A 26163-nucleotide genomic window follows, 5' to 3' on the forward strand; every position below is an offset into this window, starting at 1 on the left:
GTTATGTTTGTAGTTGACCTTTACCGGCAATCTCCAGCTACATTCATATTGGAGTATCATTCGCCATGTCTCATCCATAACACTGTCTACCTTGCCTAAATCCTCACTGTATCTATCTCATCTACATGGGCTGTAAATCCAACTGCTACACCTCACTTGATGCCAACCTGTAGTGCTTAGCACTCGAACAGGATCCCTCTGCACTTATCAACCCACGATGCGCATCTACACATAAACATTCCCACGAACATTTCAGTCCATCTTGATACTATTAGACCATAGTCTCTTCCACTCTATTCTATTGCAAGTCATCAAGAACTCTGATCTTTCCCCCTCCTTGGTCTATCTATCCCAAAAAAGCACTCACATCTCACCCTTCATACAACCCGGCGATAAGAATACAGTCGAATAGCAAACTTTCCTTCCACACAATAGCAGATAAATCCAACACCATAGCAAATATTTCCAATACCAATCGTCATTAACAATCCATGGAATCCTATCGCACCCACGATTTGTCAATTCAAATGGAGCATCAGCCCAATCCCGACCAACAGCGTGACACCATGGCGGGCGCACAACGCAATTAACCAATCGCCGCGACCTGCAGCTCAGCTGCAGCTGCAAGGCCAAGTCACCACGACACGACATCCCCGCCATTTGTTAAACTGCATAATCCCCAGCTTCTCAACTGATCTGAATATTCTTCACTCAATCATCCAGGCAGCACAACATCCCACCAAACACCACAACCATCACAATGTCTCCCCCACCAGACCTAATGCTCAGCATCGAAGATATCAAGATCGCTGGATCGAAGAAACTCCCCAAGATGGCACGCGGTATCCCCCCCTCCTCCCCCAATCCCCCCCCACCACCACCACCACCACCATCACAAGACCAACCCCCACTAACCTATGGCATAAAACATCCAGAATTTTACAACTCCGGCTCAACCGCCCAAATCACCGTCCACGAAAACACAACCGCCTACAACAAATACCGACTCCGACCCCGCGTCCTCGTCGACGTCTCCAACCTCTCCCTAACCCACACCCTTTTCAACCAAACCTTCGATTTCCCCCTCGGCATCTCCCCCACCGGCCTCCAAGCCATGGCTCACCCAGACGGCGAACTAGCCACAAGTCGCGCCGCAGCGAAACGAAACATCCCGATGGCTGTGTCTTCATTTGCGACGTATCCGGTAGAGGAGATAGTCGATGCTGCGAAGTTAACCCCAACCTCTACCCCACAGCCAACAATACCAACCGAGAAAAGAGGCGGACCTTACGCAATCCAACTCTACACCCTCCGTTCCCGCCCCCTCCAACAATCCATTCTCACCCGCGCCGAAAAAGCAGGCTGTCGCGCCATCTTCCTCACAGCCGACAGCCCCGTCCTCGGTGTGCGCTACAACGAAACAAGAAACAACTTCCGCACACCCCCCGGTCTCTCCTGGCCCATGCTCAACGTCTCTTCCGAGGCCCTCCAATCCCAATCCCACGATAGCGGGTTCACGGCCACAAACTCCGACTCGCATTCCTGGGCGAGGGAAATCCCCTGGCTGCGCAGCGTAACTAACATGGAGATTTGGATTAAGGGCGTTCTTACGGCCGAGGATGTGTTACTGGCGAGGGAATGGGGCTGTGATGGCGTGGTGGTGAGTAATCATGGTGGAAGACAATTGGATGGGGTTGTTGCGACGGTGGATGCCTTGCCGGAGTGTGTGAGGGCCGCGGAGGGGAAGATTCGAGTTCATGTCGATGGGGGGGTTAGATCGGGAGTGGATGTTTTTAAGGCGTTGGCGCTGGGCGCGGAGTGGGTTTGGGTGGGCAGGCCGGTGGTTTGGGGGTTGGCGGTATGGTTTACCCTTTCTTTTGCCCCTTCCTTTCTTCGTCGCTGTGCTTAATTGATCCCTTTTTGGTTTCTGTTCCTTTAATGACGATACACACGGGTATTGTGGATGACTGCTAATCAATGATTGCATATAGTATGACGGCGAAAAAGGAGTCTCTCGCGTATTGGATATCCTCTACGAGGAATTCAAACGCTGCATGCAGTTGACGGGGTTTCGGACTCTGAAGGATATTACTCCTGCTGCGTTGGCGAGGATAAGGCCTGATGGGACGGTGGCGAGGTTATAGTTTTCTTCATTTCTTTCTTTTCTTTTTACGTATGTGGCTCTGTGGGGTGTATAGATCGTGGCTGGGTAGAGTGGGGATAGAGTGGGATGGGGATAGATGGCCGTTGGGTATATAAGAGAGATTAGATATAAGATATAAGATATAGGATAGATGAGCCATGTGCGTGAAGATGTGAAATTTAACGATACTCGGTAAGTAGCAATTGATAAGCTATAAACGTGTAGATGTTCAATATAATGACATTGCCTATACAATAGAAGATTGTAGTAAATTAAACAGTATATACGACCAACCCCCCCTCCCCCAATCTACGCAGCACCAGCACCAGCAGGCAACACTCCCTGCGGATTATGAAACAAATCCGACGGATCATACACCTCCTTAATCCTCTCCAACCTCGGAAGATTCTCACCCCAGTACGCCTCCCGCGCATTCTCCAACCTCGGATCCACATAACCCGGATAAACCCCAATCCCCAAACCAGGGGTATTATTCCGAATGACCTCATTCACACCATCCAGAAAATCGTACGTAGTCTGGGACACCGACCCCAGCGTGACTGCATACGACTGCAACCAGAAGAGCGTGTCCCGGTGGGCATACCCCGTTGCGTCCATGGGGACATCATTGATGGCTCCGCCTTCGAGATCGAAAATAACGAACCAGATCAAGGCTCCCTTGTCTGCTGTGTCGAGGTATTCGAAGAGTTGGTCGACGCCGGTTGATGGGATGGGGGTCTTTTCAGTGAATGAGAGACAGCGGGCGTAGAAGTCGGCGGGGATGCCGCCTGTTAGATCAAGGATGGATTGCTCGGCCCAATGGGCTGCGAGGCCTAGCCAGTCGGTGAAGACGATGACGGAGGAGTTGGTTTGGCCTGGGAATTGATCCGCTAGGCCGAGGTCGTCGTATTCGGCTTTTGTGCCGAAGAAGGTGCCTGAGATGACTATGCTGTGTTCGAGGATTGTGCAGATACTGGCGAATTTGTGGGTGAGGGTTGGTTGGGAGATGAATGATTGCCATTTTTTGAACAGGTTGGCGCGGGAAGAGGTGCTTCCGAGGTCGAAGGTGTAGGTGTATTGGACTGCGGAGGTGGGTTCGGGTTCGGTGCGGAAGATGAATTCGGTGACGATGCCGAAGCTGGCGCCGGCGCCTTTGATGGCGAAGAGGAGGTCTGGGTTTTGGGTTGCTGATGTGTGTACTACGGTGCCGTTGGCGAGGACTACTTCTGCTTCGAGGACGTGGTCTAGTTCCATTCCGTATTGTCGGGCGGTTGGGCCCAGTCCGCCGATGGTTGCGTGTCCGCCGACTCCGATCTGGGGGGATGTGCCGTGGGAGATGGCTCGACCGCCGGCGTTGTGGAGGTAATCGTCGAGTTCGCCGTTGAGCATGCCGGCGCCGACGGTGGCTTGGTAGTTGGTGTAGTCCATCGAGAAGGATTTCATGTTTTTGAGGTTGATGTTGATGGCGCCGTTGGTGCCGCCGAGGCCTGGTTTACGGAGTTAGTTGTGGCAGTTGAAGAGGAAGAGGGGAGGTACCGTAATTGCCATAGCTGTGGCCGCCGCTCTTGGCTTGGACTTTGTAGCCGAGTGTCGCGGCGCAGGACACAATCGAGGCGACTTGTTGGGTGGACTTGGGAAAGGTCACGGCCGCCGGGGTGACGGGCCAGTTGAGGTTGTAGACTTGGACGGCGAGAGTCTGGTAGAGGAGGTCTCCGTCGACGGCAACCAGAGTCGGGTCATTCTGCACCGCGGTGAGAAGACATTGACGGAGAGTCGAGGCCGTCGATAGACCGAGAAAGAGAAACGACGCGAGCACGCGAATAACCGAGAAGCTCATGATGGACGACATTCCTGAGCTGCAGTCAAACAGGAGGCGGAGACAAGCAGCTGGACAGGTTCAGCCTGCAGGATAAATAGTCTGGCCAGACGGCAGGAATGTCAGGCGGTGGGTGTCATACCGATTGCCAATAGTGGATGGTAGCTGTGAAACGAACCAATCAGGCCGAAGTCACCGTCTTACAGGTCCTCAGCTGGCCGAGCTGATTGTCTTCATGCCCGGTTGGTGGTTCGCCGTGAGAAATTGGAAGCATCCATAGTGCCGACTTATTCTCCTTCTGCCAATCAGGCGAGGGGGTGCCTGAAGAGTCTCGGCAAGGATCGACGTGGATCCACTTCCTCACGGACCAGGAGCTCATGTTAGTTGCTAATGTTTGTACTTTGTAGAGCTGTACACTGTCAGTGGTCCTATCGGTGGTGCAGAAACAGACAAGTAGTACTTTAAAGATGCAGGTCAACATGTCCGGTCAGATGGATGAACGCGAACCTTGAGACCGAGCCAAGCAGAGGGATGTCGTGGCTGGCAGGATCGATAGTGCCAATGAACCCCTGGAAAGGGGATCCCGGATCGGGCGCTCAAATGAGGATCTCCACAGCCAAAAGCCGGCTGACCCACGGCACAGCTGCACATGGATACATCTTGTGATGTTGAAGGCTGCCTAAAGGTTATCTGAGGTTGGTGCATACAAGGTTGCAGACAACTGACATGGAGAGATCCTAACAAGTGGAAGTGAAGTGAAATGAAGTGATTAGATTGAAGCGACTCGTTGGAATTGAATCCAGGAGTGCGCGGCACTAGCTGGTTCGGCATTAGTACAAACTTAGAAACAAACAACGCCAAACTCAAACCCAGACCCAAACATGAACAAAAACAAAAACAATGACCAGACTGGGGCTCGATCCCAGGACCTTATCGGTGTTAACGATACGTGATAACCAACTACACCATCCGGCCAATTGATGAAATACCTCCTGCTAATTAGCCATCATGCATCTATCGCAGGTCCACCACCTTGACTTGTGCGCCTTCAAAATGCTCCACCCCCAAGCTCTTCGCCATCTCCGGTGCCTTCGGGCTGGGATAAAAGTCAATCTTTCCCCCCTTCTTGACGACCCCAACCCGGTCCAGGTACGTGCGCCCGCGCACATATGGATCCAGCTGCCAGTAGTTCTGTCGCAACGTCTCAATCGTCTGCGTCCGCTGGCTCTTGGCCGTCGCCGCGGCTGCTCCGTCGTTCTGCTGGCTGGCAGCCACCCACTCCGATGTCCGGAGCAGCAGGTCCTCGCCAATCTTCAGTCGCTCCGCGAAGATGCGATCGCGGGTCTCCGTGTCTGCCATCAGGTCGTTCTCGCCCGCCACCGGCTCTATGTACTCATACGCCCAGTCCTCCTTGCCCTTGAGCTCCTTCGGGATCTGCTCCGGTGCGATGAACTTTTCCAGATCCGACACCTTGCTGGTGAAGTTGACCTTGGACACAATCACCGGATCCATCCAGCCCTTGATGATCTTCCAGATGCCTGTTGAAGTTAGACTAGTATAGACGAAGTGGGGGATAGACATACCGGAGAAGACCCAAGGTGAATTGTGAATGAGCATGTTCCCGAGCGACTCGGGGTAGTTCTCCTGGAAACACTCAATGATGAATTTCACGGGCGCGTATTCCTGCTCGGCGTTAGTGGCGTAGATGCAATTGCAGGACACACATACCATGTTGGAAAGGCCAAAGCCCGTCATGTCAAAGATGATGGTCTGTTGATCAGCCTGAGTCAAGAGTAATGAAGGGTATGACATACCACTGTCTCTGTCGGGGGCGCCAGCAACAACCGGGCCGTCTCAATCGTATGTAGGATAAACCGGTTGATCACCGCCTCGCTCTGCTTCGAGGGCTGATGGAACTTTACTCGCACCACCAGGACAGGCCGGCCGTGCCGGTCGGTCCCATGCATGTAGCACTTGCCCATGCGCATCTGGTCCAGAAAGTCCTTGCACTCTTTGGCTGCAGCAGTATCCACTGTATTCTGGGATGTGACCAATGCGTCCAGCTCCGGGTTGGCAATCACCTTGTCGTCGACATGCTGGTTCTTGCGCCACACCATCGCCCTCAACATCATCCCAAAGCCCTTGCCGACATCCCACTTGCGAGCGCGTAGGAAGCGAAGGAGGAGGACATCAGGGGAGTCATGCTTGGCGATGTACAGCAGGCCAGAGCGGAGGTCGTCAGTCGAGCTGCTGCTCAAGGTCTCTCGAACAGACTTGATGTCGGCGCTGCTCATGCCGTTCTTCTGAAGCACCCGGGACAAATCCTCCGTAAAGGCCGTCTGACCATTCGCGGAGACGACGGTGTCGGCACGGGAGAGCGACGTGCTTTGGCGCTCGAGTTGCGCTGGAGCATCGCCATTCTGAAGGGACTTAACGTCTAGCAAGGTCAAAACAATAGACCAAAGCTGCCGCAGTTTGGCTTCCTGATCCTGAGTCAGGTTGCCGATGAATCCGGTTGTGGTAGCCATGATGATGAATAGATGAAGTGTGTAAGTCTGTCAGGAGTGCATCTGAGGGCAAACTGCCATGCTTATGTAGCTTCGTCTTAGCCGAGCCAGTTGCATATGAAACTTCCACTCTTTGGGATCGACCAACCTCGGATCTCGATGGGTTCAGGGGTTTGCTGGCCGGCCCGTGGTTCGCCCAAGGATCGACGCGGATTGTCCGCTCGGACTGCGGGGAACGTTCCCATTTCTCAGTGGTGCGTGTTTGATGAGCATCCAGCTCCCTTTTCCAGGCACTGCGGCGATGGAATGCGCTGTTGGCTATTGGTGGCAGCCAAACATGTTTGAATTGGATGCATCCACTTTCACGAGACTGACTGCGTTAATCTCGACTTTGAGGATCTGGTCCATGGGCCGGCCGTACCTTATCATTTCCCACGTCAAGTTTCACCTCATTTCTTCGCTGGTCATGATCCCAAAGCTTGGTGATGGAAATGGGTCGGGAGGGACCAATGCTGATGTAGGTTGAAGAACTTAGTCAGGAATGCACCTCACCGCTCGACGTATGTAACACGATCGGCAGGCTTGCGATCAACGCCTGAAACATGATCGATGACACAAAGGGAAATCGCAGAATACTGAGACTACCCGACTATCTATGGTGGTCATGTGAAGTGTCGTCATCAGGATGCTGTTCGAAGCCTTGACCCTCTTGTGCATCCTCCTATTCACGGTGGCGGTCTACCGTCTTACTCTCCATCCATTATCCCACCTCCCTGGGCCCTGGATCTTTTGCATCTCCTCCATTCCCCAGTGGGCGATCGTTTTTCTTGGGATCGAACCCCAGATCCTTGCGCACTACCATCGCCAATACAAAACTCGAGTCCTGCGCATTGCCCCGAGTTTGGTTTCCATTTCCGACCCAAAGGCCTTGGCGACCATTTATGTGGCCGACGGGGGCTTCGTGAAAGACGGCCGGTATCGCAACTTCGACGTCAACGGCCGGCCCACTATCTTTTCCGCCATCGACAAAGCCTACCGTGATGTGCGAGCCAAAGCTGTACTGCCGTTATTTGCGCCTGCTAGGATACGAGCAGCGCAGGAGGGACAAAATGTCCAGCGTTATGTTGAGAGATTTATCGCTCGGTTGAATGGCGAAAGGAGTCGCGTCAAGTCCGTTTCAAGCACGTCGAGTCGTGTCGATATCTTAGATTTGGCGCTGCGGCTGTCGATGGACGTAATGACGGGCTACATGTTTGACAGGTCGTATGGAGCGCTGGACGAGGATTCGTCCGGTCGCTCACAGCCACGGAAGTTCTCAGAAAGTCCCTGGCTGCAGGCCATTGCAGCGTTTGGATACTATTCCATGCTCCCGCCGTGGTTGTTCTCCAAAGCCTTGTTGGTCCATACTTCCCTTTTGGATCCTGCTCGGGGCGCATCGGTGCGTCGCGTCGGAGCATTCGTCGAGTCGGTCGTCGGAGACAAAGCAAATATGGCATCCACCTACCACGGCCGTCTATCTGCCGCTGGAGCGACAGAGGAAGAGATCATCGGGATATGTGGAGGATCGCTGTTTGCAGGGACGAGCTCGACTGGTCAGACACTGGCTACCATCTTGTTCCACCTTGTGCGTCAGCCTAGCATTCGCGACAGAGTCCACCAAGAGCTACGCGAATCGGACACAGCTGACCTGCAAAGCCTTCCGTACTTGAAGGCCGTGGTCAACGAAGGCCTTCGTCTCGCCATGACCAACCCGGCTCCCCTCACCAGAACTGTTGCCAAAGTTGGGTGTCACGTAGATGGAGTGCACCTCCCCGAAGGAGTCTCCGTTGGAGCTGCGATATATGTGATGCATCACGACCCAGAGGCGTTTCCTGAACCCTTCACATTCAGACCGGAGCGGTGGCTAGAGATGGCGGATGAGAGACGCGACCAGTGTTTCTTTCCGTTTGGCCTAGGATCGCGATCATGTATCGGCAGAAATCTGGCGCTGTGTGAGCTGTTTGAAGCGGTCGCTGCGACGGTCAAGTCGAAGGTTTTGGAGGGATCTGTGGCCTGTGAGGAAAAGATTGTGGTCAGTGGCTGCTTCAACGGAGAGGTTCAGGGGCATGCCATTGAGATTTGTTGGACGGATAATCGGTAGGACGTCTTTCAAAGCTGATTGTGGGATCACCTGATCCTCTCGCTCCTTCGTCTTCTTCCTCTTTCCTAGCCACAGCATAGCTTCCATCTTGCCATCAAGCAATTTCGACATCAAGTCAAACATGATAAATTCCAATTCAAGCTCATACCTTCTTGAAACACACGAGTATGGAGTCGTTCACCTGGTTTCTGGCCCAATTGAGGCATAACCAGGGGCGGGGCGGACGCCCCGCTCGGAATTGGTTCCGCTATATATATTACTAGTACTCTGAGCCGATCCAATCGTGCGATTGCTCATTGTCCTATTGCCTTGATGTACCACACGCCCTAGGTACTAATAGGCTTCCGCCCATAATCTCACTATGAGTCCAGATCTAATGGCCAAGTTAATAACTTTGTGGAGTCCAAGATGAGTGGAGAACGCGTCGCGTTAGCGGGAAGCGCGACGGCGGACCACCCGCGGAATCAAGCAACGAGCCCTTTGCAATTCCTGCAACAGATTCACAGAGTACTCAGCATCCATCTACAATCAGAATGTCACTCCATCTTCTCACTCCCGAGCTGGTCCTGATCATCGCAGGATTTTTGTCCCGCAAAAAAGACCTCAACTCCCTGGCCCGCACCAGCCACTATCTCTACCAGTGGGTCAACCCCCGTCTGTACAAACACGGGGTCCGCACCCGAGCCAACCGTCTGCTATATTGGGCCACCGCCGAGGGCCAATTAGAAACCCTCAAGAAAGCACTCAACACTGGCGCCAAGCTCCCCGCCCCTTACGCCCCTGCAACCGACGCCCATTGCGATATCTCCGACGTGGAATATTACAGGGAAAATGAACGTGATGAAGAAGCTTCCCGACAAATGGACATAGGTCACCCGATTTCCATCGCCGGTCAGTGTGGACATATCCATATCGTGGAGTTTCTCCTAGAATTAGGAACAGATATAGACCACCCATCTTTCCATGGGGGTATAACACCCCTCAGCCTCGCCATCTCAGGGTGGCATCTCCCTATGATTAAATGATTGGTTGAACGAGGCGCGGACCCGGCCCGCCTTGGTAAGACAGGTTGCGGTCCACTAGAAAGTGCTGCAATGTGCAACAGTCTCGAAATCTTCAAGTATCTGCTCGCTCAAATGCAGAAGCTGAAGGGCTCGGCTACATATCAGCAACAACTTGGAGATGCGTTGTGTTCAGCGGTATGCGCCCAAACAAAAAAGGAAGTCATTGAGTTGCTGCTCCAAAGCGGCGCTCGAGTCAACCACATCTATCGCGATGAAGCCCAAACTGCCCTGTTCAATGCAGTCCGCATCGGAGACAAGAAACTAGTCCGCCTATTGCTCGATCACGGCGCCGACCCAATGATCGAAGTTCAACGATGGGATAGTCCGATCCTGGTATGTGCCGCATGGCGCGGCCACCACGCCATCGTATATATGCTGGTGAAGAACCACCCTGAGCTGGAGCGTCAGGTTGCAGACGCCATGTTTGAGGCCGCGCGCTGGGGCCAGGAAAGCATGACCAATTATTTCCTCGCCAAGGGCGCGAACCCCGATCATATCAGGAACGGCACTCGAACCGCTCTGTCGCATGCGGGGGAAGCTGGCCACGCAGGTATAGCCGAGGTTCTTCTCGCCGCCGGCGCAGACCTCACAGCCCCTGACGCAAATGGACGAACCCCGATCTGGTACGCCATGCAGACCCGTCATAAAGCAGTGAGAGTTGCCTTCTGCCAACATTCCCTCTCGGATGTGAAACCCTACCTGTATATGGAACCGGATGAGACTTATGTCCCAGAGGAGTTGCCTCCTGCTTGGGAAGCACGGTAGTTATGATAGCACACAACAGGTAATAGTTAGATGATTATTGTTAGCATTTCAATCTTCCTAATCAATCTCATCTTCTCCAACTAGACACGTTCTTTTCCAAGATAATCTTCACCGTCGACCTAATATCAGGAGCTTCCTTCCACCTAGACCAAAAGAGATATCCCCCCGGCTATGAAAACAGCTGCAAAGGTGATAACCACCAAACAACATAACACACCAACCCACCCTGTCTACAAAGCAAACCTACATCCAATAACTCTGCGAGACTCAGACAGTCAGATATCTGCCCACCGATCGACTCTATCTGTCTCTGTCTCTGTCATCTGTCCTTGGTTGTGTGACTTACGCTGATTCATCAATGATATGACAATTTATCTGTAACTGTGTTTATCTTGCGTGCCAGAGCACACTTCCTACCCCAAAGGGATTTAAATACAGAAGGAGAATGATTTAGATCATTGTGGATTATGAACTTGATGGATTGGGAGGCGGGTATATATTGATCATTCTAGGGATGGTGTGGAGATGGTGGTCATGGTGTAGGGGATTCAGTTATGGGAGAAGAAGAAGAAGAAGGTCAAGACAGAATCATTGGAGTATATAACTAGTGAAAGGGGCTGGATTGGACTGAGTAGGATGGTATTACGTGTGATCTTATGCTATGTACAAGCAATGGATGTAGAAGTAATGCTATGCTATGTGGACGATGAAACTAGATACATGTTTGACGTCGGTCCGGGTGGCTGGAGCTGTTGCAGTGACAGTTTTTTTTTTTTTTTCTTGTCAAGGCAAGCATAGGGTACATACACAATAAGGATAGCACAGCAGCATGTAGGATGTTACAGAAGACAGAAGAAAGTCCCAGCAATGACCCATAGTCCGAGCAAGGGAACTAATCAATGGTGGTGAGGTTGTTGGACAACGCAGTGCAGTTAATCGGGAGGTTGATCGGAGGGAATTCGCCCTCCGCGGAGAACGCCAGACTGCTGTAATTGTATGTCGGGCTCAGCATCATGATCTGCCCGACGGTGGTGTCGTATTTATCCGCGAGGTCCTTGTACACGCCCCAGGTGAAGCGGTATGGTTGGATGATGCACTGGCTGGGATCGCACTGGGGTACTTTGATGAATTGACCGACGTTGAGCTCTGCGGTGGGGGAGATGGGGTTGACGAGTGTTTCGTTGGAAGGTCCGTCCACGTGCATTAGCGATTCGACGGTGATGTTCAATCGACGGGCAATCACCTCGTAGGTGTCGCCCCGGACGGTGTAGTAGAGACGAGGACCACCGTAGATGCAGGTGCGTGTGGCGTTGGTGCCTGGGAGGAGACAGGAGGTGTTGTCGGGCTCGCAGACCTCGGCAGGGATGATGAATGACTCGCCCACATTGGGAACGATGGTTACGTCCGCCATGAGGTTTTGGCGGCCGATGTCACAGACGCCGCGGTTGGTTTCGCGAGCGACGTCGAAGACGGTTGTGCCGTCGACGGTAATTTCGTAATAGTAGCTGGTTGTATTCAGGGCGGTGGTGTTGCAGGATGCTGCAATGGCCAGCGGGATAAACAGAAGAGTCCAAAGCGGGTTGCTGAATGACTTCATTTTGACTGTTGGATATGCCCAAGAGAATGGAAAGAGGGAGAGAGAGAAAGGAGAGGTTTGGAATGACTGGAGCTGAGGAGAATGAATGTCGCTGTTGGATTCAATCATAGGGTGCAGGAATGCCCTCCTTATATAGCCCAGAGTTCAGGACTGGGGCTGCAGCGCTGGAAAAGAAGGCTTCTCTATGCGCGATTTTACATGTGAGATGAGTCCATCAAGCGGCTTAATCTCGGCGTTCCATGTCGCTATACAGCACCGATACCTCTTCGTATGAAGTTATCAGCTTGCAGGAGCCGACGGCTCGATTAGTGGATGAGTTCAACGGTCAATTCCACCAACTGCGCTAGTATTCATCATATGATTGATGAATGTCGCTGTAGATATTGTTTCCAGATCCCCACATGGTTCCCCAACTGGGCCCGCGAACAGGGGATTGCATATCGAATCCTCAAACGGGTGAGATGACCGACTGCATCATTCGGTTCGTTGATTTCCATTGGCGGATGCGGCCAATATCCCCGACGCGTGTCTTTAACCTCCATCGCGGACGCTACGGATGATGCCGTTAGTGGGGAGCAGAGACCTGGTCACGGAGCAGCGGCAGCGCACGGAACATGGCTCGAGGTCATTTGGTATTCTCAGGCCTTCTGATAGTAATCTCATTGCAATATATGTTGGTTGGTAGTAGTCATGCGGAGAGAGAAGCGGACTCATGAGACTAGCTCTCGGTCTAACCAGGACCAGACAGGAGAATTGGTTGGTGGCGCATGGTATCTGTATTGTATCACTTGTCTTGCAGTCAATGAATCTGTCTTGTTCATTCCTTAAGAAGTATGCCCAAGACCTGCAAATAAGGTTGTTTAGCGACAGATCCTGGTCCATATGGCCAAGTAAACCGGGGGCATGAGCTTGAGTCGTGGATCGGCTTGCCAAGCTCTAAAGATGGGTTGTGGTTCTTCAACTTTCCCTTGGAGTGGCATGGATCAACAGGAACGGTTCTGGGCAGCTGTTTCCCTTGTTCCTGCATCCATCCTTGGGTCTTGTGTTGAGGCCTGAGGTTGTCTTGCAGATCTTCGGATTACCCGATTTGGGGCGGGTTTGCGAGAGCTCCACCGTCATGCTCCGTGACCGGCCTTGCATGGGTCTTTTGTAAGCACTTCCCCGGACCGATTGACAAAGATGCCTGAGACGTCTGTCATAAGCTACCCCGGAACGAGCAGCGTAATGTGCTGCGGGGTTTGTTTGCTTGTAATCCGGATATACGCTTCTTTTCAGCCTGCCCAGATTATACTGCAACACCCACCATAACCCTTGCAGGATAACTCAGGTGGCATCAATGCATACTGCACAATGGTCTGTAACATTTTGCAGTTTTTTGCAGCTGCTGTGGCAGACGTGGATTTCTCCGATTCGTCTGCCTAAACCCGATGCTCGGCGTAAGCCAAGCATCCGCTAGGACGTATCGACGTATATCCGTAAGAATCAACAAAGATGCAGAGTACCTTGCGGATGAGATGAGGCTGCAACCACTAATACAAGTGCTATGCTGACCGTACCTTGAGCCCACTGTATTCTTCCCCTCTTTGGCCTGGCGTTCTAATTCCGCTAATCCGACTCCTCATCCATGGTAGCCACAAGTGAAGAGGACAAATGCAGTCGAAGTTGGTTGCAGAACTGCGAGTATGATAGTTATGCCCTCGTACTCATGCAGGGTCGATATGGCAAACATTGTGACGAGTATCAAACCGTGCATCTATTTCCAGTCCCAGCTGAACTGTATGGGCTAGTCAGCTCTGCGGAAACCGAATTGCCGTGCTGAAGGCATGAAATATTACCCGACCTGCCGAGTATCTTAATTGATTGACTGGTCTGCATCAGAGGAGCAGCGTACGTACACACCCTGCAACAGGCATATTTTGAACGTACTATTCTTAGTCCACGCAGTGGCCTAGCTTAATGCGAGGCAAATAAAATGACCGAGCTCCTGACCGACTCGCGTCGTTGACTGGACTAGCTGCATAGCTGCGTAGAAATAGTCTGCGTGGACTCCGCCTGCCTACCGCAAAGAATCCAGGGGTATACCAGCAAGAACAATTCGAGCAAGGCTCCATCGGAGTGAAAGTGTTATCGAGGTGAGAAGCTCAGTCGCTGCGCCAAGAAGCTTCCAGGAGCTCCGCTGCCGCTAGTCCTAATCAAGGAGAAACTGAGCAGAGCAACTCTGATTGGTCGAGAGAAGCTCGATGGAACCAAGTACCATGGGCAGCCTGCTTGTGTGCGCATTGCAGTCTGTGTATTATTATAAGGTATTCCCTATTATAATGTACTAAGGTCGTTACAATCTTGGGGAAGAACAATTTGCTATTAAAGGGTGGGATTGTCGCCAATAAAGGTAATATCTACTCCGTGCGGAGTACTAGTACTTGGAGCTCGAACATGGCAATGGTAAGAGAATGTTTAATTTACCTTTATGTAACATAATAAATAGTGATCTTTCAACAAGATCCGATATGGTGTAGTGGCTAACATCGCCGTCTCTCACACGGCAGCCGGGGGTTCGATTCCCCCTATCGGAGCTCAATTTCTCTTTTTTTGCTTGCTACGATCGGTCGCTGTGGCGATGAATGCTGATGTTTATCCCCATTCTCAATTAATTAGCGATACGTTGTTTCTGGGATCCCAGGGGTACAATCTAGAGTTCCGTATGTTGACTACTTCAAATATTCACCAGTGCCATGGCTTGCTCCAATTTGGAGGAGTCCACGTGGGATCCGATGATGTCAATATTTGAACCATCAGGTCTCGCATATCCAGAAAACACGATTGTATAATCGAATTATTTTTCAATAGTCGCAATGGCGCCAAAAACAATGAAAGCCATCCACATCCAACAGTACAACAAGCCATACCATGTCTCCGACGTGCCTGTCCCTCAACCAAAGCCGTACCAGGTGTTAGTGCGCATCAAGGCCGCTGGCTTCTGTCATACGGATTTGATGGCTTTGCATAAGGAGTTTGGTACAAAGTTGCCATTTATAGGGTCACACGAACCTGCTGGGATTGTTGAGGAAATCGGTACCGATGTGGAAGGCTTTGAGGTAGGGGATCGGGTTGGTTGTATCAATTTTGATAGTGTTTGTGGTAAGTACAGGATGAACAGAGGGAATGTGCAGCAGCGGTGATCTAAAAATGGTTGCTGCCTTCTTTAGGCAAATGTCCGGACTGCAAAGCAGGCCTTCCGATCTATTGCGATGCTCCGAATATGAAGGGTATCACTGCAGATGGGGCATGGGCGGAATATATGGTCGCGTGTGTGACAAGTTTCATCATCCTCCATGAGTGTTCCACTTTAACATCTACTGCAGTGATGCTCGCTTCATGGTAAAGCTACCGGACGACATGGACTTCAAGGTGGCGGCTCCTTTGATGTGTGCCGGAATCAGCATTTATGGAGGGATTGTGCGAGCGAATGTGCCTAAAGGGGGTTCGATTCGCATTGTCGGAATCGGTGGACTGGGCCATATTGGGACCCAAGTTGCTAAATGCATGGTAAGAATACCTCTCCTAGCTTTTATATGAATTATTTTAATTGAATATGACAGGGCTACGAGGTAGCCGCAATCGACATCAAGCAGTCAGCTTTGGATGCAGTTGCAACTTATGAGCATAAACCTGATGTGCTCATCCTGGCGACTGACCCAGTAGAGAAGTCTCAAGAGAAGATCAACAATGCTGTTTCTGGTGACTATCCAGGTCTCGATGCAACAGTGTTGGCTACTGATCATCCATCTGCCTTTGAGTTGGCAGCAGCTCTCACTCGGAAGCACGGGACTATGGTTCTCCTGGGTCAGCCTGAAAAGGGGATAACCATGTCATACCATACCACCATTTACAAAGACATCAAGCTGGTGGGGTCTTTGATCGCGGATACGGCCGACGCGGAGGCGTTTATTCAGTTGTTCCACGAGAATAAACTGCATGTGCAAGTCAAAGAGTGGATGTTGGAGCAAGCGGAGGAAATGAGGCAAGAATACCTGGCTGGGAAATCGACTGGCAAAAATGTTATCGTGATAGATTGAAGCACCTAGCTGTGGGAAGTCGTAAATATGCTGAAGATGACCCAATTATCAACCTCGTGAATAATGAGTTCGGAACCTGGCTTCCTTATATTAAATGTGGGGCTCTGGCGTCGACCGACGTGATAGAGCAGCAGATGCTTTAAATAAACATGGGTCGACCGGTTGCTGTCGGGCCTTGAGTAATAATGGTCGATATTATGACTGAGACACAATGATCACTATCTCAAAAGCTCCCAGAACTAGTATTATATCCAAAGTTAATGTTCCGGCTCGCTGGAGACTGGGAAGACTGCAGCTTATTCTTCATCGTGAGTTATACTGAAAGAAGAATGCTGACTTAGAAGGTGTCTGAAAGACTCCATGGACTGCTGGCACATATCGTATGATAGCATTGAAGAAAGGATGTATGTCTTCAAGGGGTATGTTGGGATTGACACGCTAACTGGCCGGAGTACTCCTGCCGGAGCATCCGGATATACTTGATTTCATTCAGAAGCTAGCCTGTGGAGTGACAGCCGAGAAAGTTCGGACTTATCGTCAACGTGTATACGCCCGATTGATGCGACAGAGCCACATCACCGGAGGACTCTGAAATAGCCTCTGGCATGGCATCTTCCAGACCTGCTATTAGGAATCATCAAATAAGAATACGATATTCAAACACACAAAAGCGCTGGCTTCAGTTTTGAATAATGAGACTTCCGGGCTGCCCACCCTGCCTCGGCTAGGTCAACCGTGCAGCTACTTCCGTCCTTGAGATTAATAAAGACATTCATCCAGGGGCACCATTGGTTCATCAAGCTGTCTGTGAGGAAGTCCGGGCGCTAAGGACAAGCAGTTGCTAAAAAAAAAGTCCACTAGTGGCGCTGGTGGAGGCATCGGTGTCCGAGAGCAAAACCAGGGATGCCGGCAATATCGGCGGGTCATCTTGCTGGGGAAAACGGCCGAGTCCACCTTCTCATCAGGCACCATTCATCACGCAGTCATGGCTGGATGGGCGCTGGTGAGTGGCCGATGGTAGGGTTACTGGGTCGGTCCGCCGGAGAAAAAAGTGGGTGCCCACATTCAATGTGAAACAGCACGGCCGTCTAAGATTGTCCAGGAACAATCTCAGGGGCCCACGGCGCCAGTTTAATCAACGACAGACCGATCAGTGTCGCAATATGGAGCACCTGGCTTGCGCTCGATCGGGTCGCATGGAGCATCGTACCAGGAAACTGGCTGCTCCGCTCATATAAGGAGGGTCGCAGAACCCTTCTTCCCTGCAAACCACACCACACTCTTTTTCTTTCCAACTTCATCCACCTCCCCTTCATCACCACCGTCACCATGGTTGCCTTCTCTTCCCTCCTTCTCGCCCTGTCGGCTGCCTCCAGCGCCCTCGCCGCCCCCGGTAGCCGGGCCTACCTGGACATGGCCAAGCGCAGCCTCACCTCCTCCGCCGAGGGCACCAGCGACGGTTACTTCTACTCCTTCTGGACCGATGGTGGCGGCGATGTGACCTACACCAACGGCAACGCCGGTGAATACACCGTCGACTGGACCAACTGCGGTGACTTTGTTGCCGGCAAGGGCTGGAACCCTGCTGACGCTCAGTACGATACCTTCCCCCCTCATTGACCAAACGATACTAACCATCTCATCAGGACCGTCACCTACAGCGGAACTTGGGAGACCAACGCCAACGCCTACCTGTCCGTTTACGGCTGGACCACCTCCCCTCTGGTCGAATTCTACATTGTCGAGAAGTACGGCGACTACAACCCCTCCTCGGGCCTGACCGAGCTCGGCACCGTCGAGAGCGACGACGGCACCTACAAGATCTACCAGACCACCCGCGAGAACGCCGCCTCGGTCGAGGGCACCGCCACCTTCAAGCAGTACTGGTCCGTCCGCGAGTCTGGCCGCATTGGCGGTACCGTCACCACCCAGAACCACTTCGACGCCTGGGAGAAGCTGGGTCTGGAGCTCGGTACCCCCAACTACATGATCGTTGCCACCGAGGGTTACGAGAGCAGCGGGTCTGCTACCATCACCGTCGAGACCTCTTCCTCGGCTACCCACACCCTGGTTCAGGCCGAGGAGGAGGAGGACTGCTAAGCAGTTCGCTCGATTGTGTTTTTCTGTATATAATTAGTCCCGATGGGTTTCACTTCTTGTATCAATCCAATTCACACTGATCCTCGCGTTGGCTTGACCAAATCACGATATCCTTTCATCAAGCAATATTCCCCGAATATTACTCACTATTCTCATCTCTGTGCCGTAGCGTTGAGAAATCATTAGTGACAAGGTCGGTCACCGAGGGGCTTCACGTCGAGTAAAAATATTATACTTCGGGAATATACACCCCCCGAAGAGACGTAAATTGAAGGGGCAATTGTACACCGAACAAGAGCGTTGTGTTATCGTATGCTGGAACAATTTTAAGTGGACTCATCCTGATGTTAGAGTTAGATGGTCGAGGATGTGATTTGCTCCTAGGATAGTTGGTACAGCTGAAAATAGCCTAGCCCGAGCTTGGAAGACTTCTTGTCTTTGGATACGAGGTGTTTGTCTGCTAAACAAGCATAATATGGCAGCATTGAGTTGGTACACCCACATTGCTCGTGTGCATGGCTCAAAAAATTGGGGTGGGATTGGAAGTGGTCCAGCAGGATTGATTGGAGGTGAGCACCGTGGATCATGGCATATGAGTATTGATCTGGAGGTTGTGGAGATCGGGTAATTGGAGTAAGCAGGTGTCCGGTGGTCATTGGCGTGGCGACTGCATCCTTGTATTTTCCGGCCATATCATTCCACGTTGGATCTTTCGGACTGAACTGTTTGCCGATCCCACGAACGTGCCTCGAAGATTCCGACTACTTCTCTGTATGTGAGCGCGTTCCTTCTCTGGTCGTTTTTCATTCTCTATTTGCGGAGGATCATCCCTGTCAGATCCCCCCTCGGCAGGATCGTCTCAATGCCGCTGTCAGCTCCCGATGACGGTCTCCGGTGAACCCTTTGAGCCCATAAGATTAGTCAGGGGTGTCCCATGGGGTACCCCGCATTTCGGCACGATGATCCCCCGACCTGCCGACCCGGCCAGGTCCAATCAAGCTGACGAGCTCTGCAGACCCTGCCCAGCTGGACCAGATATGTCCTGCTCGGGGTAATCCTGGGCGAAGACCGGCAGCTGGGCATCGAATCCTCGCGACTGCGTTCGGGCGTATTAGCCCGACGGCCATCCAGCTCCGTCCAATGCTTAATGAAGCTTGTTCGTTCTTTCTCTGCCTTCTTTTTCGTCCATTAAGGAATATATCAGACGAATTGACGGCCAAATGCGTCTCTGGAAACATGACTTTCGGGGCAGGGCCCTGATCATCGCCATCACCATGGCCTCCTGCCAGGCTTTCCTTCTGCTGGGGTTTGACCAGGGTTCGTCGTTGCGCCTACTAAGACAGGGTGAAAAGTGACCGATTAACGTTGGCGGCAGGTGTCATGTCTGGCATTGTTGGTGCGGACAACCGATTTGCACGCGATTTCAACAACCCCGACGCAGCGATGCAGGGCAATATCACCGGTCTCTACGACATCGGCTGCGTCGTTGGCTCCATCATCTGCTACTTCATCGGTGAGAAGATGGGGCGACGAACCATGCTCATGACGGGCGGGTTCATCATGGTCATCGGATCCATCATCCTGTCTTCCTCCTACACCTTGGCCCAACTGCTGGTCGGCCGGATCATCACTGGTCTCGGGAATGGAATGAACTCGTCCACGGCACCTGTGTACCAGAGTGAATGTTCTCCAGCAGCATATCGCGGTGCCCTGCTCACCCTCCAGGGAACTGTCACCATCTTAGGCGTGGTGATCGCCTACTGGTGAGACCATCCCGCACCATTAACTGCCCGCAAACTAACGGACGAACGATGCAGGATGGATTACGGCACCAGCTTCACCGATTCCTCATACGAATGGCGGCTTCCTCTCGCGTTCCAGGCGGTATTTGCTGTCTGCCTCATATTCCAGGTTGTCGGTCTTCCCGAGACTCCTCGTTGGCTGGTCCAACATGATCGACATGAAGAAGCGCGCGCCGTGGTGGCTGCCATCGAAGACACCACCATTGACGATGCACGCGTTACCAAGACCATTCTCGACATCCAATTCGTGCTAGAGGAGGAACAAAAGGACGGGCCCTTCCGCTTCAAGGAGCTCTTCACATGGGGTGAGGTGCAGAATCTGCGCCGTCTCCTCATCACCATCACCATCGAGCTGGGGCAGCAGTTCACCGGTTCCAACATGATCAACTACTATGGCCCTGTCATGTTCCAGGAGACCATGAACATGAGCCGTAACCTATCGTTGATCCTGGGTGGTGCGATGCAGTGTACTTACCTGGTTGGGTCGGCAATTCCGGTGTTCCTGATGGACCGGTACGGGCGACGTACTCTGCTCATGGTGTGTTCAGCGGGTCTGTGTCTTTGCTTTGTGATGGTGGCAATCCTGCTGTCGCTGGACCGTGAGGACTGCGCCTACGGAGCGACTGCCTTCATCTTCATTTTCCAGATCTTCTATGGTGTGGGCTGGCTGCCTGTGCCGTGGTTCTACCCGGCCGAGCTAAATACCACGCGGGTGCGGACAAGAATGCAGGCAATTGCGTCAGGATGGAACTGGATGGCGGTGTTTGCCGTGGTGAAGATCACACCGATCGCATTTGGTAGGTTCCCCACTTGACGAACCGGGACAGATACTGACATATATAGACAACATTGGCTGGCGCACCTTCATAATCTTCGCCGTGTTGAACGCCGTCTTCATCCCAATGGTTTACTTTTTCTATCCCGAGACCAAGGGACTAGAGCTGGAAGATATCCCTTTGCTATTCCACAAGGGCGGAATTACGGGTGGCGTGTTCACCTCGAAGGGTGGGCGAACAGTCACACCAGGCCAACACGCGCTGCAAGCCCACGTCGACCAAAAGGTCGAGGGCACAGTGCATCAGGTGGAGGATATCAGTTGAGTGGCTGTAGTAGAGTATAAACCTAGAATCCAACACGATAATGTCAGACTCAACAACCCACGAGTACATTAGGAACCATCGATTCACACCACAGTAAATACAGCTGGATATGATACAAAACACAATCTGAACCAGCCAGAGATACCAAACTTCAAAAGAAATCAACGCACTCACCAATCTTACTATACACGTCCATGGTGCAATCTGTATCACTTTACCTCACAGACTACGCAATTATCATCAGACATGGCGTGATGGAGATTATCAATCACATCTCATCAATCTTTGGCTCCTCTGCTTCCTGGAGCCTTCTGTCCAGATCCCGACTCCACTGCTGCTGTTGCTGGTGGATGTGGATATCGCCCCGGTCGGCCTTGACCTGCATGCACCGGGTGCCTTAGCCTTTCATTTTACCATTCAGGTATCACCATTCAGGTATCTCAGAGAGAATGGGGAAACACACCGAGACCTCACTGGACGTCGCGTGGAACTCGTCCCAATGGCCCAGACTCTGTCCCTGTGGGTCGCGTTTCTTGACGAGACTGGGGGCCTCGAAGTCATCGGGGAAGGAAGCTGTGATGAAGACTGGATACTGGTTAGTTCAATCGTCACTCTCTTGAAGTCCTCGACAAGACGGAGGATGATAAGATGGGAATGCCGGTGGCAAGAACGTACACTCCTCGTCTTTATTGCTGTGTACTTCAGGCGGGTGGTAGTAACACACTCTGGCCGCATAAGCGGGGCGGAGAAGGGGTGGACGGCTCAGGGTGGAACTTCGTCGGAGGATCATTGCAGCGGACATTGTTTGGCTTCTTTAGGATGATTCGTAATGGATGAGTAGTGGTGGGAACTAGAAGTCTGAGAAGGTATAGATGGAGTGGGGAGGATGGGAGGAAGAGAGTTTGGGTGGTGATGTCAGAGCGAGTGGCCGTTTCAGGCGTGTGACAGGTGACCCGGTCACGCGTTTCAAGCCGGGCTGGACTAATGCTTGACCGCCAGCAGAGCTTGCTTTCCTTCGGCCGAGTCGACGGGGTCTACTTTATCCTCTCATACGTTCCCAGGCTTGCAAGGGGAGTTCATGAACGAGAACGGAGCATGTCTCACCCGTTCCAGATAACCCAGATTGATTTTCATTTATTTATAGATTAATTCTTATCTATCGAATGTTCACAAACCATCTCCCATCCAATCAGGGGCACCCTTGGGACTCCTTTTGGATCCCTTTTTTGAGGTTCGCGATAGTCCTCACCGGCGTCAAGGGGGAACGATTAAGGTGGCGGGAACCAAAGGGCTGCGACTCCACCAGAGTTGACTGGTGTCGCTGAGCGGGCCTCCATCCATCCAACTAGTGAAGATCTTAAAGGGGTTCCAACTTCCAAGTCGTCTCCAAACCCTGTCAGTCGCGTTTAAAGAACCACCCCTGTCTGGAACAAATTAAGGGTACTTATTACTCCGTTCTATTCCCCGATGATGGATCGAATACCTCAACGTGCGTCCTGCAATCCGGTGGGGTACCTGATATTGGAGACTTGGAGACTGGAGTCCGTACCAGCTTTGGCAATGCCCGAGATTGATGAAGAAGGCAGGACTTTGTAGGTAAAGCTGGTCCCGGGGGTTGCGCCGAGAATAGCATTAATGAGGCTGTTAGTTTCCCCCTTTCGGCTCCCGAGACAATGTCGGTGTGCGTCTATCCATTGTGCACGGAATACGGAGTACTGGATTTTTTCATGCCACTCCTACGGAATCTGAAGATAAGATCCGCCGAGGTGCGCGCTCCGAATTCTCCGACAACCAGGCGATATCTAATTCCATTGAGTGTTATTGGCCCTACAACTCCGATTGGAAAGTGCCAGCAAGTTGCCCGCCCAAATTTGCGTTGACGGCAAACCGGCGGGAACGTCGCCTGCGCTCCACTGTTCTCCATCTCGGCCGCTGAAGCGTCATCCCCCTAGCAATTGCCGGCCTTCAACCAATCGAATGCCGACCCGGAAAATTTTCAACACACTAGGGCCCATTAGGCAGAGGCTGCAGAAGCATCCACGTCCTGCCGATGTGACGTGAGATGGGATTTGGGGGCTGCGGTTGGCTTGCCCATCTCGGAATGAACACCAAGCATCGGTCTAAGGGTCGATGGCTAAACTTTCACCGCGATGATCGCTCGACGCCAAGGCACCCAGGCGTTTGACAGCTGAGGCAGGCGGAAACCGCGCTGGTCGCAGATTGAGGGCGATATCGGACTCGACTCGTGGAGAGGGGAGATGGATGGCCGATCAGGAGAGCTGTCGAAAAGGGCGGTTGATGAGTCGATGACAGGCGAAGCGGAGCCGAAAAACCCAACAGATCAACTCACCCGCCCCACTGATTCGCTGTCTTTTTTCCCCAATTGACGGGCGGAGGGGTCGCAATCTGCAGCATGACAGGATTTTATCTGGCATGGCAGGTATATACCTGCGCAGCCAGGTCGGGGGCGATTCCTGTCAGGAGATTTGAACAGTCCCCTGCCCACTTTCCTTCTTTCTCCTCCAAGTTCTTTTCCAGCCTGCACCATGTCTGACCCCGACCTTTCTGAGAACCGTCCAAGACACGTCGATCGGAAGGCCCTTTATACCGATCTAGAAGCGCGGATCGACTATCTGCAGAAGTTTCTCGATTTTAATGCCGGTTGGTGCCCCAAGCTTCCCCACAGGGCTGCTTATGACCTCCGCGGAGATTCCCTTCCGCAACCAAACCAATTGAAGGAGACATACTAACTCTGGTGGATGCAGACGATGTCGCCGCTCTTGTTCGAGGCGCCAAATATGTCAAGGCCCTCGCTCCAACGGTGGTGGATAAGGTGTATGCAAAGCTTTTAGAGGCCGACATCACAGCGCGCGTCTTTCGCACCCGGAATACGGCCGTGGAAGAAGAGCCGGACGATTATCCAACCATCGACAGTCCTACAGTTCAGCGCCGCCGCCAGTTTCTTCGATGGTACATGACGAAACTATGCTCAGATCCGACCAAACCCGAATTCTGGCGCTATCTCAACCAAGTCGGGTAGGTCTTTTTCAGTCTTGTGTTGGGCATAGGCTAATAGTTGCGATAGGAGAATGCACTATGGCAAAGAACGTCTGCACGCGTTAAATGTCGAGTATATCCATATCGGTGCCTGTCTCGGATTCATCCAGGACATCGTCCTCGAGGCGGTTTTGACATTCGAAAAGCTTACTCTGCCTTTTCGGCTGGCACTAGTCAGAGCGCTGGGAAAGGTGATCTGGATTCAGAATGACCTCTTTGCACGATGGCGTCTGCGTGATGGTGAAGAGTTCACGGAGGAGATAGAAGCGCTCCATAAACAACAGGAAAATGGTGCTCAAGTCACCCCGAAGCCTAGCTCGACGCACCTGCGGGCAGATTGCTCGTCCTGCGTCAAGACCACCACTGCAAGTTCAACGTCTTCCTCGTCGTATGCGAGTGTTTTCTCTGAGGCGTCGTCGGCCGAGACCGCGCCATCCCCGCCGACCATTACCACCCCCAAACCATCCCTCCAATCGTCTGGGTGTCCATTCTCGCAAATGCCCAAGCAATCTTTTGAGACCAAGGTCTGGTCAAACGCTTGGCCTTCGCAACCGGTGGGACCTGGCGGTACTCCGCGGTAGTTCGCGGCACCCTACTTTTCGATATGATATGCGTAATGATAATTTTTGTGACCGGGCGAGGGTAGGACTGGTGATTTCAACTTCTTTGTTATACCCACAAGAGCGTGTCTTGCGGACATTTAATCACGAGCGAATAAATGATTTAATATATATTCTCGATTCATGTTTCATTACTAATGTGTAGCCTGGCCGCTGGGATCTGCCAGTTTGAATGGTTCCAGCAGGTACGTACACATTGCCCAGAAGCTGCATCAATCGCTGACAGTATTTTTTTGAAGCGTATACTGGTCATCAGTGGAGCTCTCGTCGTTCAGTTCCTCTGGGAAGCTCATATCGAGTCTCCGGTTGCCGCATGTTAGTCGTTGACTCCATCCACGCGGAGTAAAACCCTGTATGTGGCATGATCGGTGCAGTGGAATCAGACTCTGGTCGCGGAGCCTTGGACCGCGCATGCACCCTACGTCGGAAGAAAAGGAACGCGATAGCCATTGCAATGAGGAGTATTGCAGCCGCAACCCCCACTCCGATCCCAGCCGCAGCACCGATATCACTACCGCTCGAATTGGACGATGCGCTAGAATTGGACAATCCATTCGAGACACTTGCTATCGGTGCCGCGGTCGAGTTCGCTGTAGCATACGTTGGTGTTCCTGTTATGGGAATATACTGTAGGGTAACAAGGTCGCTCGGGGCCGGAGCTGGGAAGATCTCCTGGGTGTGATTGCTACAAGTCACGATCGGGTCGCCTTTGTCGTTCTTGGTAACCATGCAGCAGGCCCATAGTTCAGCTGTAACATAAGTGGCGTCTGTGGATCGGCCACCTTTGCAAATGAAGACAGGGTCAGCTTGGCCAGGACTTTGGAGACCATCCTGACATACCGCATCGGGTCATACACGCTGGATCCTGCATTTTCGGATCGGTGCAGCCGGCTGAATAATATCCATCCTGCCCGTTCGGCATTGTATAGTGGCAGAGGGCATTTCTCATACAATAGTCCCCTCTGCGGCAGCAATTCACATAAGGATGGGTGGAATTGGTGACTCCGCAGGGCATATATGCCAAGTTCGGTGAGGGTCCGTTACCTGCGATAGCTTCATGAAGCGCATAGCACGAAGTAGACATGTTGAGGATGGACGAGCGATAATCGCATCAACTGTGCATTGTCCATCCTGTATATGAGAGGAGCATGAAGGAGCTGAGAGAGTGGAGGGGCGTTATGATCTCAGCCTTGTCGGTGTAACGTGAGACTGCACTGCCTATCGGAGGTTAAATGATGCTTGGCATGACGCCGGGATTCTCAACCAAGTGTAGTATAGTACTCATTGCTAAACCCCAGGACTTGACACTGATTGAGGATGGTCAATGCGACAGTGAATAGGAGCAGCGGGCTTGGCTTTGCTTAACCATGCCGACC

General features: G+C 52.2%; 12 protein-coding genes and 2 non-coding genes across 14 annotated transcripts; 8 read left to right on the top strand and 6 right to left on the bottom strand.

The window, feature by feature from the left end:
- Window positions 1-688: 688 nt before the first annotated feature.
- BO94DRAFT_534732 (alpha-hydroxy acid oxidase) lies at window positions 689-2318 on the top strand. Its single transcript, XM_025611613.1, has 3 exons — window positions 689-842; window positions 936-1858; window positions 1992-2318. The coding sequence occupies exons 1-3, from the start codon at window positions 761-763 to the stop codon at window positions 2142-2144; spliced, it is 1158 nt and encodes a 385-aa protein (XP_025468196.1). The 5' UTR covers window positions 689-760; the 3' UTR covers window positions 2145-2318.
- Window positions 2319-2363: 45 nt separating this feature from the next.
- Window positions 2364-4005, bottom strand: BO94DRAFT_534733 (FAD-dependent oxidoreductase). Its single transcript, XM_025611614.1, has 2 exons — window positions 3680-4005; window positions 2364-3630 (listed from the first exon to the last, which is right to left on the bottom strand). The coding sequence occupies exons 1-2, from the start codon at window positions 3990-3992 to the stop codon at window positions 2453-2455; spliced, it is 1491 nt and encodes a 496-aa protein (XP_025468197.1). The 5' UTR covers window positions 3993-4005; the 3' UTR covers window positions 2364-2452.
- A 722-nt stretch (window positions 4006-4727) lies between these two features.
- On the bottom strand, window positions 4728-6656 carry BO94DRAFT_534735 (CRAL-TRIO domain-containing protein). Its single transcript, XM_025611615.1, has 5 exons — window positions 6615-6656; window positions 5774-6540; window positions 5688-5729; window positions 5543-5642; window positions 4728-5497 (listed from the first exon to the last, which is right to left on the bottom strand). Exons 2-5 carry the CDS (start codon window positions 6485-6487, stop codon window positions 4974-4976), a joined length of 1380 nt encoding a protein of 459 aa, XP_025468198.1. The 5' UTR covers window positions 6488-6540; window positions 6615-6656; the 3' UTR covers window positions 4728-4973.
- On the bottom strand, window positions 4861-4934 carry BO94DRAFT_t151. Its single transcript has one exon. It is a non-coding gene; the product is annotated as a tRNA-Val (tRNA).
- A 200-nt stretch (window positions 6657-6856) lies between the features above and the next one.
- BO94DRAFT_53148 (cytochrome P450) lies at window positions 6857-8810 on the top strand. Its single transcript, XM_025610905.1, has one exon. The coding sequence runs from the start codon at window positions 7152-7154 to the stop codon at window positions 8604-8606; it is 1455 nt and encodes a 484-aa protein (XP_025468199.1). The 5' UTR covers window positions 6857-7151; the 3' UTR covers window positions 8607-8810.
- Window positions 8811-9139: 329 nt separating this feature from the next.
- BO94DRAFT_574845 (ankyrin repeat domain-containing protein) lies at window positions 9140-10435 on the top strand (the record flags this gene model as incomplete). The annotated part of the gene is made up of 2 exons (XM_025615041.1): window positions 9140-9497; window positions 9645-10435. 2 exons carry the CDS (start codon window positions 9140-9142, stop codon window positions 10433-10435), a joined length of 1149 nt encoding a protein of 382 aa, XP_025468200.1.
- A 949-nt stretch (window positions 10436-11384) lies between these two features.
- Window positions 11385-11954, bottom strand: BO94DRAFT_422061 (LysM peptidoglycan-binding domain-containing protein; the record flags this gene model as incomplete). Its single annotated transcript, XM_025607409.1, has 1 exon — window positions 11385-11954. A coding segment is annotated over one exon (570 nt), but the record flags the coding sequence as incomplete, so codon positions are not given.
- Window positions 11955-14533: 2579 nt separating this feature from the next.
- BO94DRAFT_t150 lies at window positions 14534-14605 on the top strand. The gene has a single exon. It is a non-coding gene; the product is annotated as a tRNA-Glu (tRNA).
- A 257-nt stretch (window positions 14606-14862) lies between these two features.
- Window positions 14863-16141, top strand: BO94DRAFT_574847 (zinc-dependent alcohol dehydrogenase). Its single transcript, XM_025615042.1, has 4 exons — window positions 14863-15170; window positions 15239-15338; window positions 15395-15578; window positions 15632-16141. Exons 1-4 carry the CDS (start codon window positions 14885-14887, stop codon window positions 16106-16108), a joined length of 1047 nt encoding a protein of 348 aa, XP_025468202.1. The 5' UTR covers window positions 14863-14884; the 3' UTR covers window positions 16109-16141.
- A 1296-nt stretch (window positions 16142-17437) lies between these two features.
- Window positions 17438-18415, top strand: BO94DRAFT_565644 (glycoside hydrolase family 11 protein; the record flags this gene model as incomplete). The annotated part of the gene is made up of 2 exons (XM_025614504.1): window positions 17438-17703; window positions 17755-18415. 2 exons carry the CDS (start codon window positions 17438-17440, stop codon window positions 18206-18208), a joined length of 720 nt encoding a protein of 239 aa, XP_025468203.1. The 3' UTR covers window positions 18209-18415.
- A 989-nt stretch (window positions 18416-19404) lies between these two features.
- On the top strand, window positions 19405-21394 carry BO94DRAFT_595153 (sugar porter family MFS transporter). Its single transcript, XM_025616216.1, has 4 exons — window positions 19405-19525; window positions 19584-19971; window positions 20026-20807; window positions 20854-21394. Exons 1-4 carry the CDS (start codon window positions 19429-19431, stop codon window positions 21108-21110), a joined length of 1524 nt encoding a protein of 507 aa, XP_025468204.1. The 5' UTR covers window positions 19405-19428; the 3' UTR covers window positions 21111-21394.
- On the bottom strand, window positions 21379-21912 carry BO94DRAFT_545919 (uncharacterized protein; the record flags this gene model as incomplete). Its single annotated transcript, XM_025613269.1, has 3 exons — window positions 21379-21489; window positions 21574-21695; window positions 21786-21912. The coding sequence occupies 3 exons, from the start codon at window positions 21910-21912 to the stop codon at window positions 21379-21381; spliced, it is 360 nt and encodes a 119-aa protein (XP_025468205.1).
- Window positions 21913-23249: 1337 nt separating this feature from the next.
- Window positions 23250-24748, top strand: BO94DRAFT_595159 (protoglobin family protein; the record flags this gene model as incomplete). Its single annotated transcript, XM_025616217.1, has 3 exons — window positions 23250-23771; window positions 23876-24146; window positions 24196-24748. The coding sequence occupies exons 1-3, from the start codon at window positions 23657-23659 to the stop codon at window positions 24746-24748; spliced, it is 939 nt and encodes a 312-aa protein (XP_025468206.1). The 5' UTR covers window positions 23250-23656.
- A 291-nt stretch (window positions 24749-25039) lies between these two features.
- On the bottom strand, window positions 25040-25871 carry BO94DRAFT_565647 (uncharacterized protein; the record flags this gene model as incomplete). Its single annotated transcript, XM_025614505.1, has 2 exons — window positions 25040-25569; window positions 25628-25871. 2 exons carry the CDS (start codon window positions 25869-25871, stop codon window positions 25040-25042), a joined length of 774 nt encoding a protein of 257 aa, XP_025468207.1.
- Window positions 25872-26163: the final 292 nt, after the last annotated feature.

This window comes from Aspergillus sclerotioniger (assembly GCF_003184525.1).
Source record: "Aspergillus sclerotioniger CBS 115572 chromosome Unknown BO94scaffold_12, whole genome shotgun sequence".
NCBI classification, from domain to species: Eukaryota; Fungi; Ascomycota; class Eurotiomycetes; order Eurotiales; family Aspergillaceae; genus Aspergillus; species Aspergillus sclerotioniger.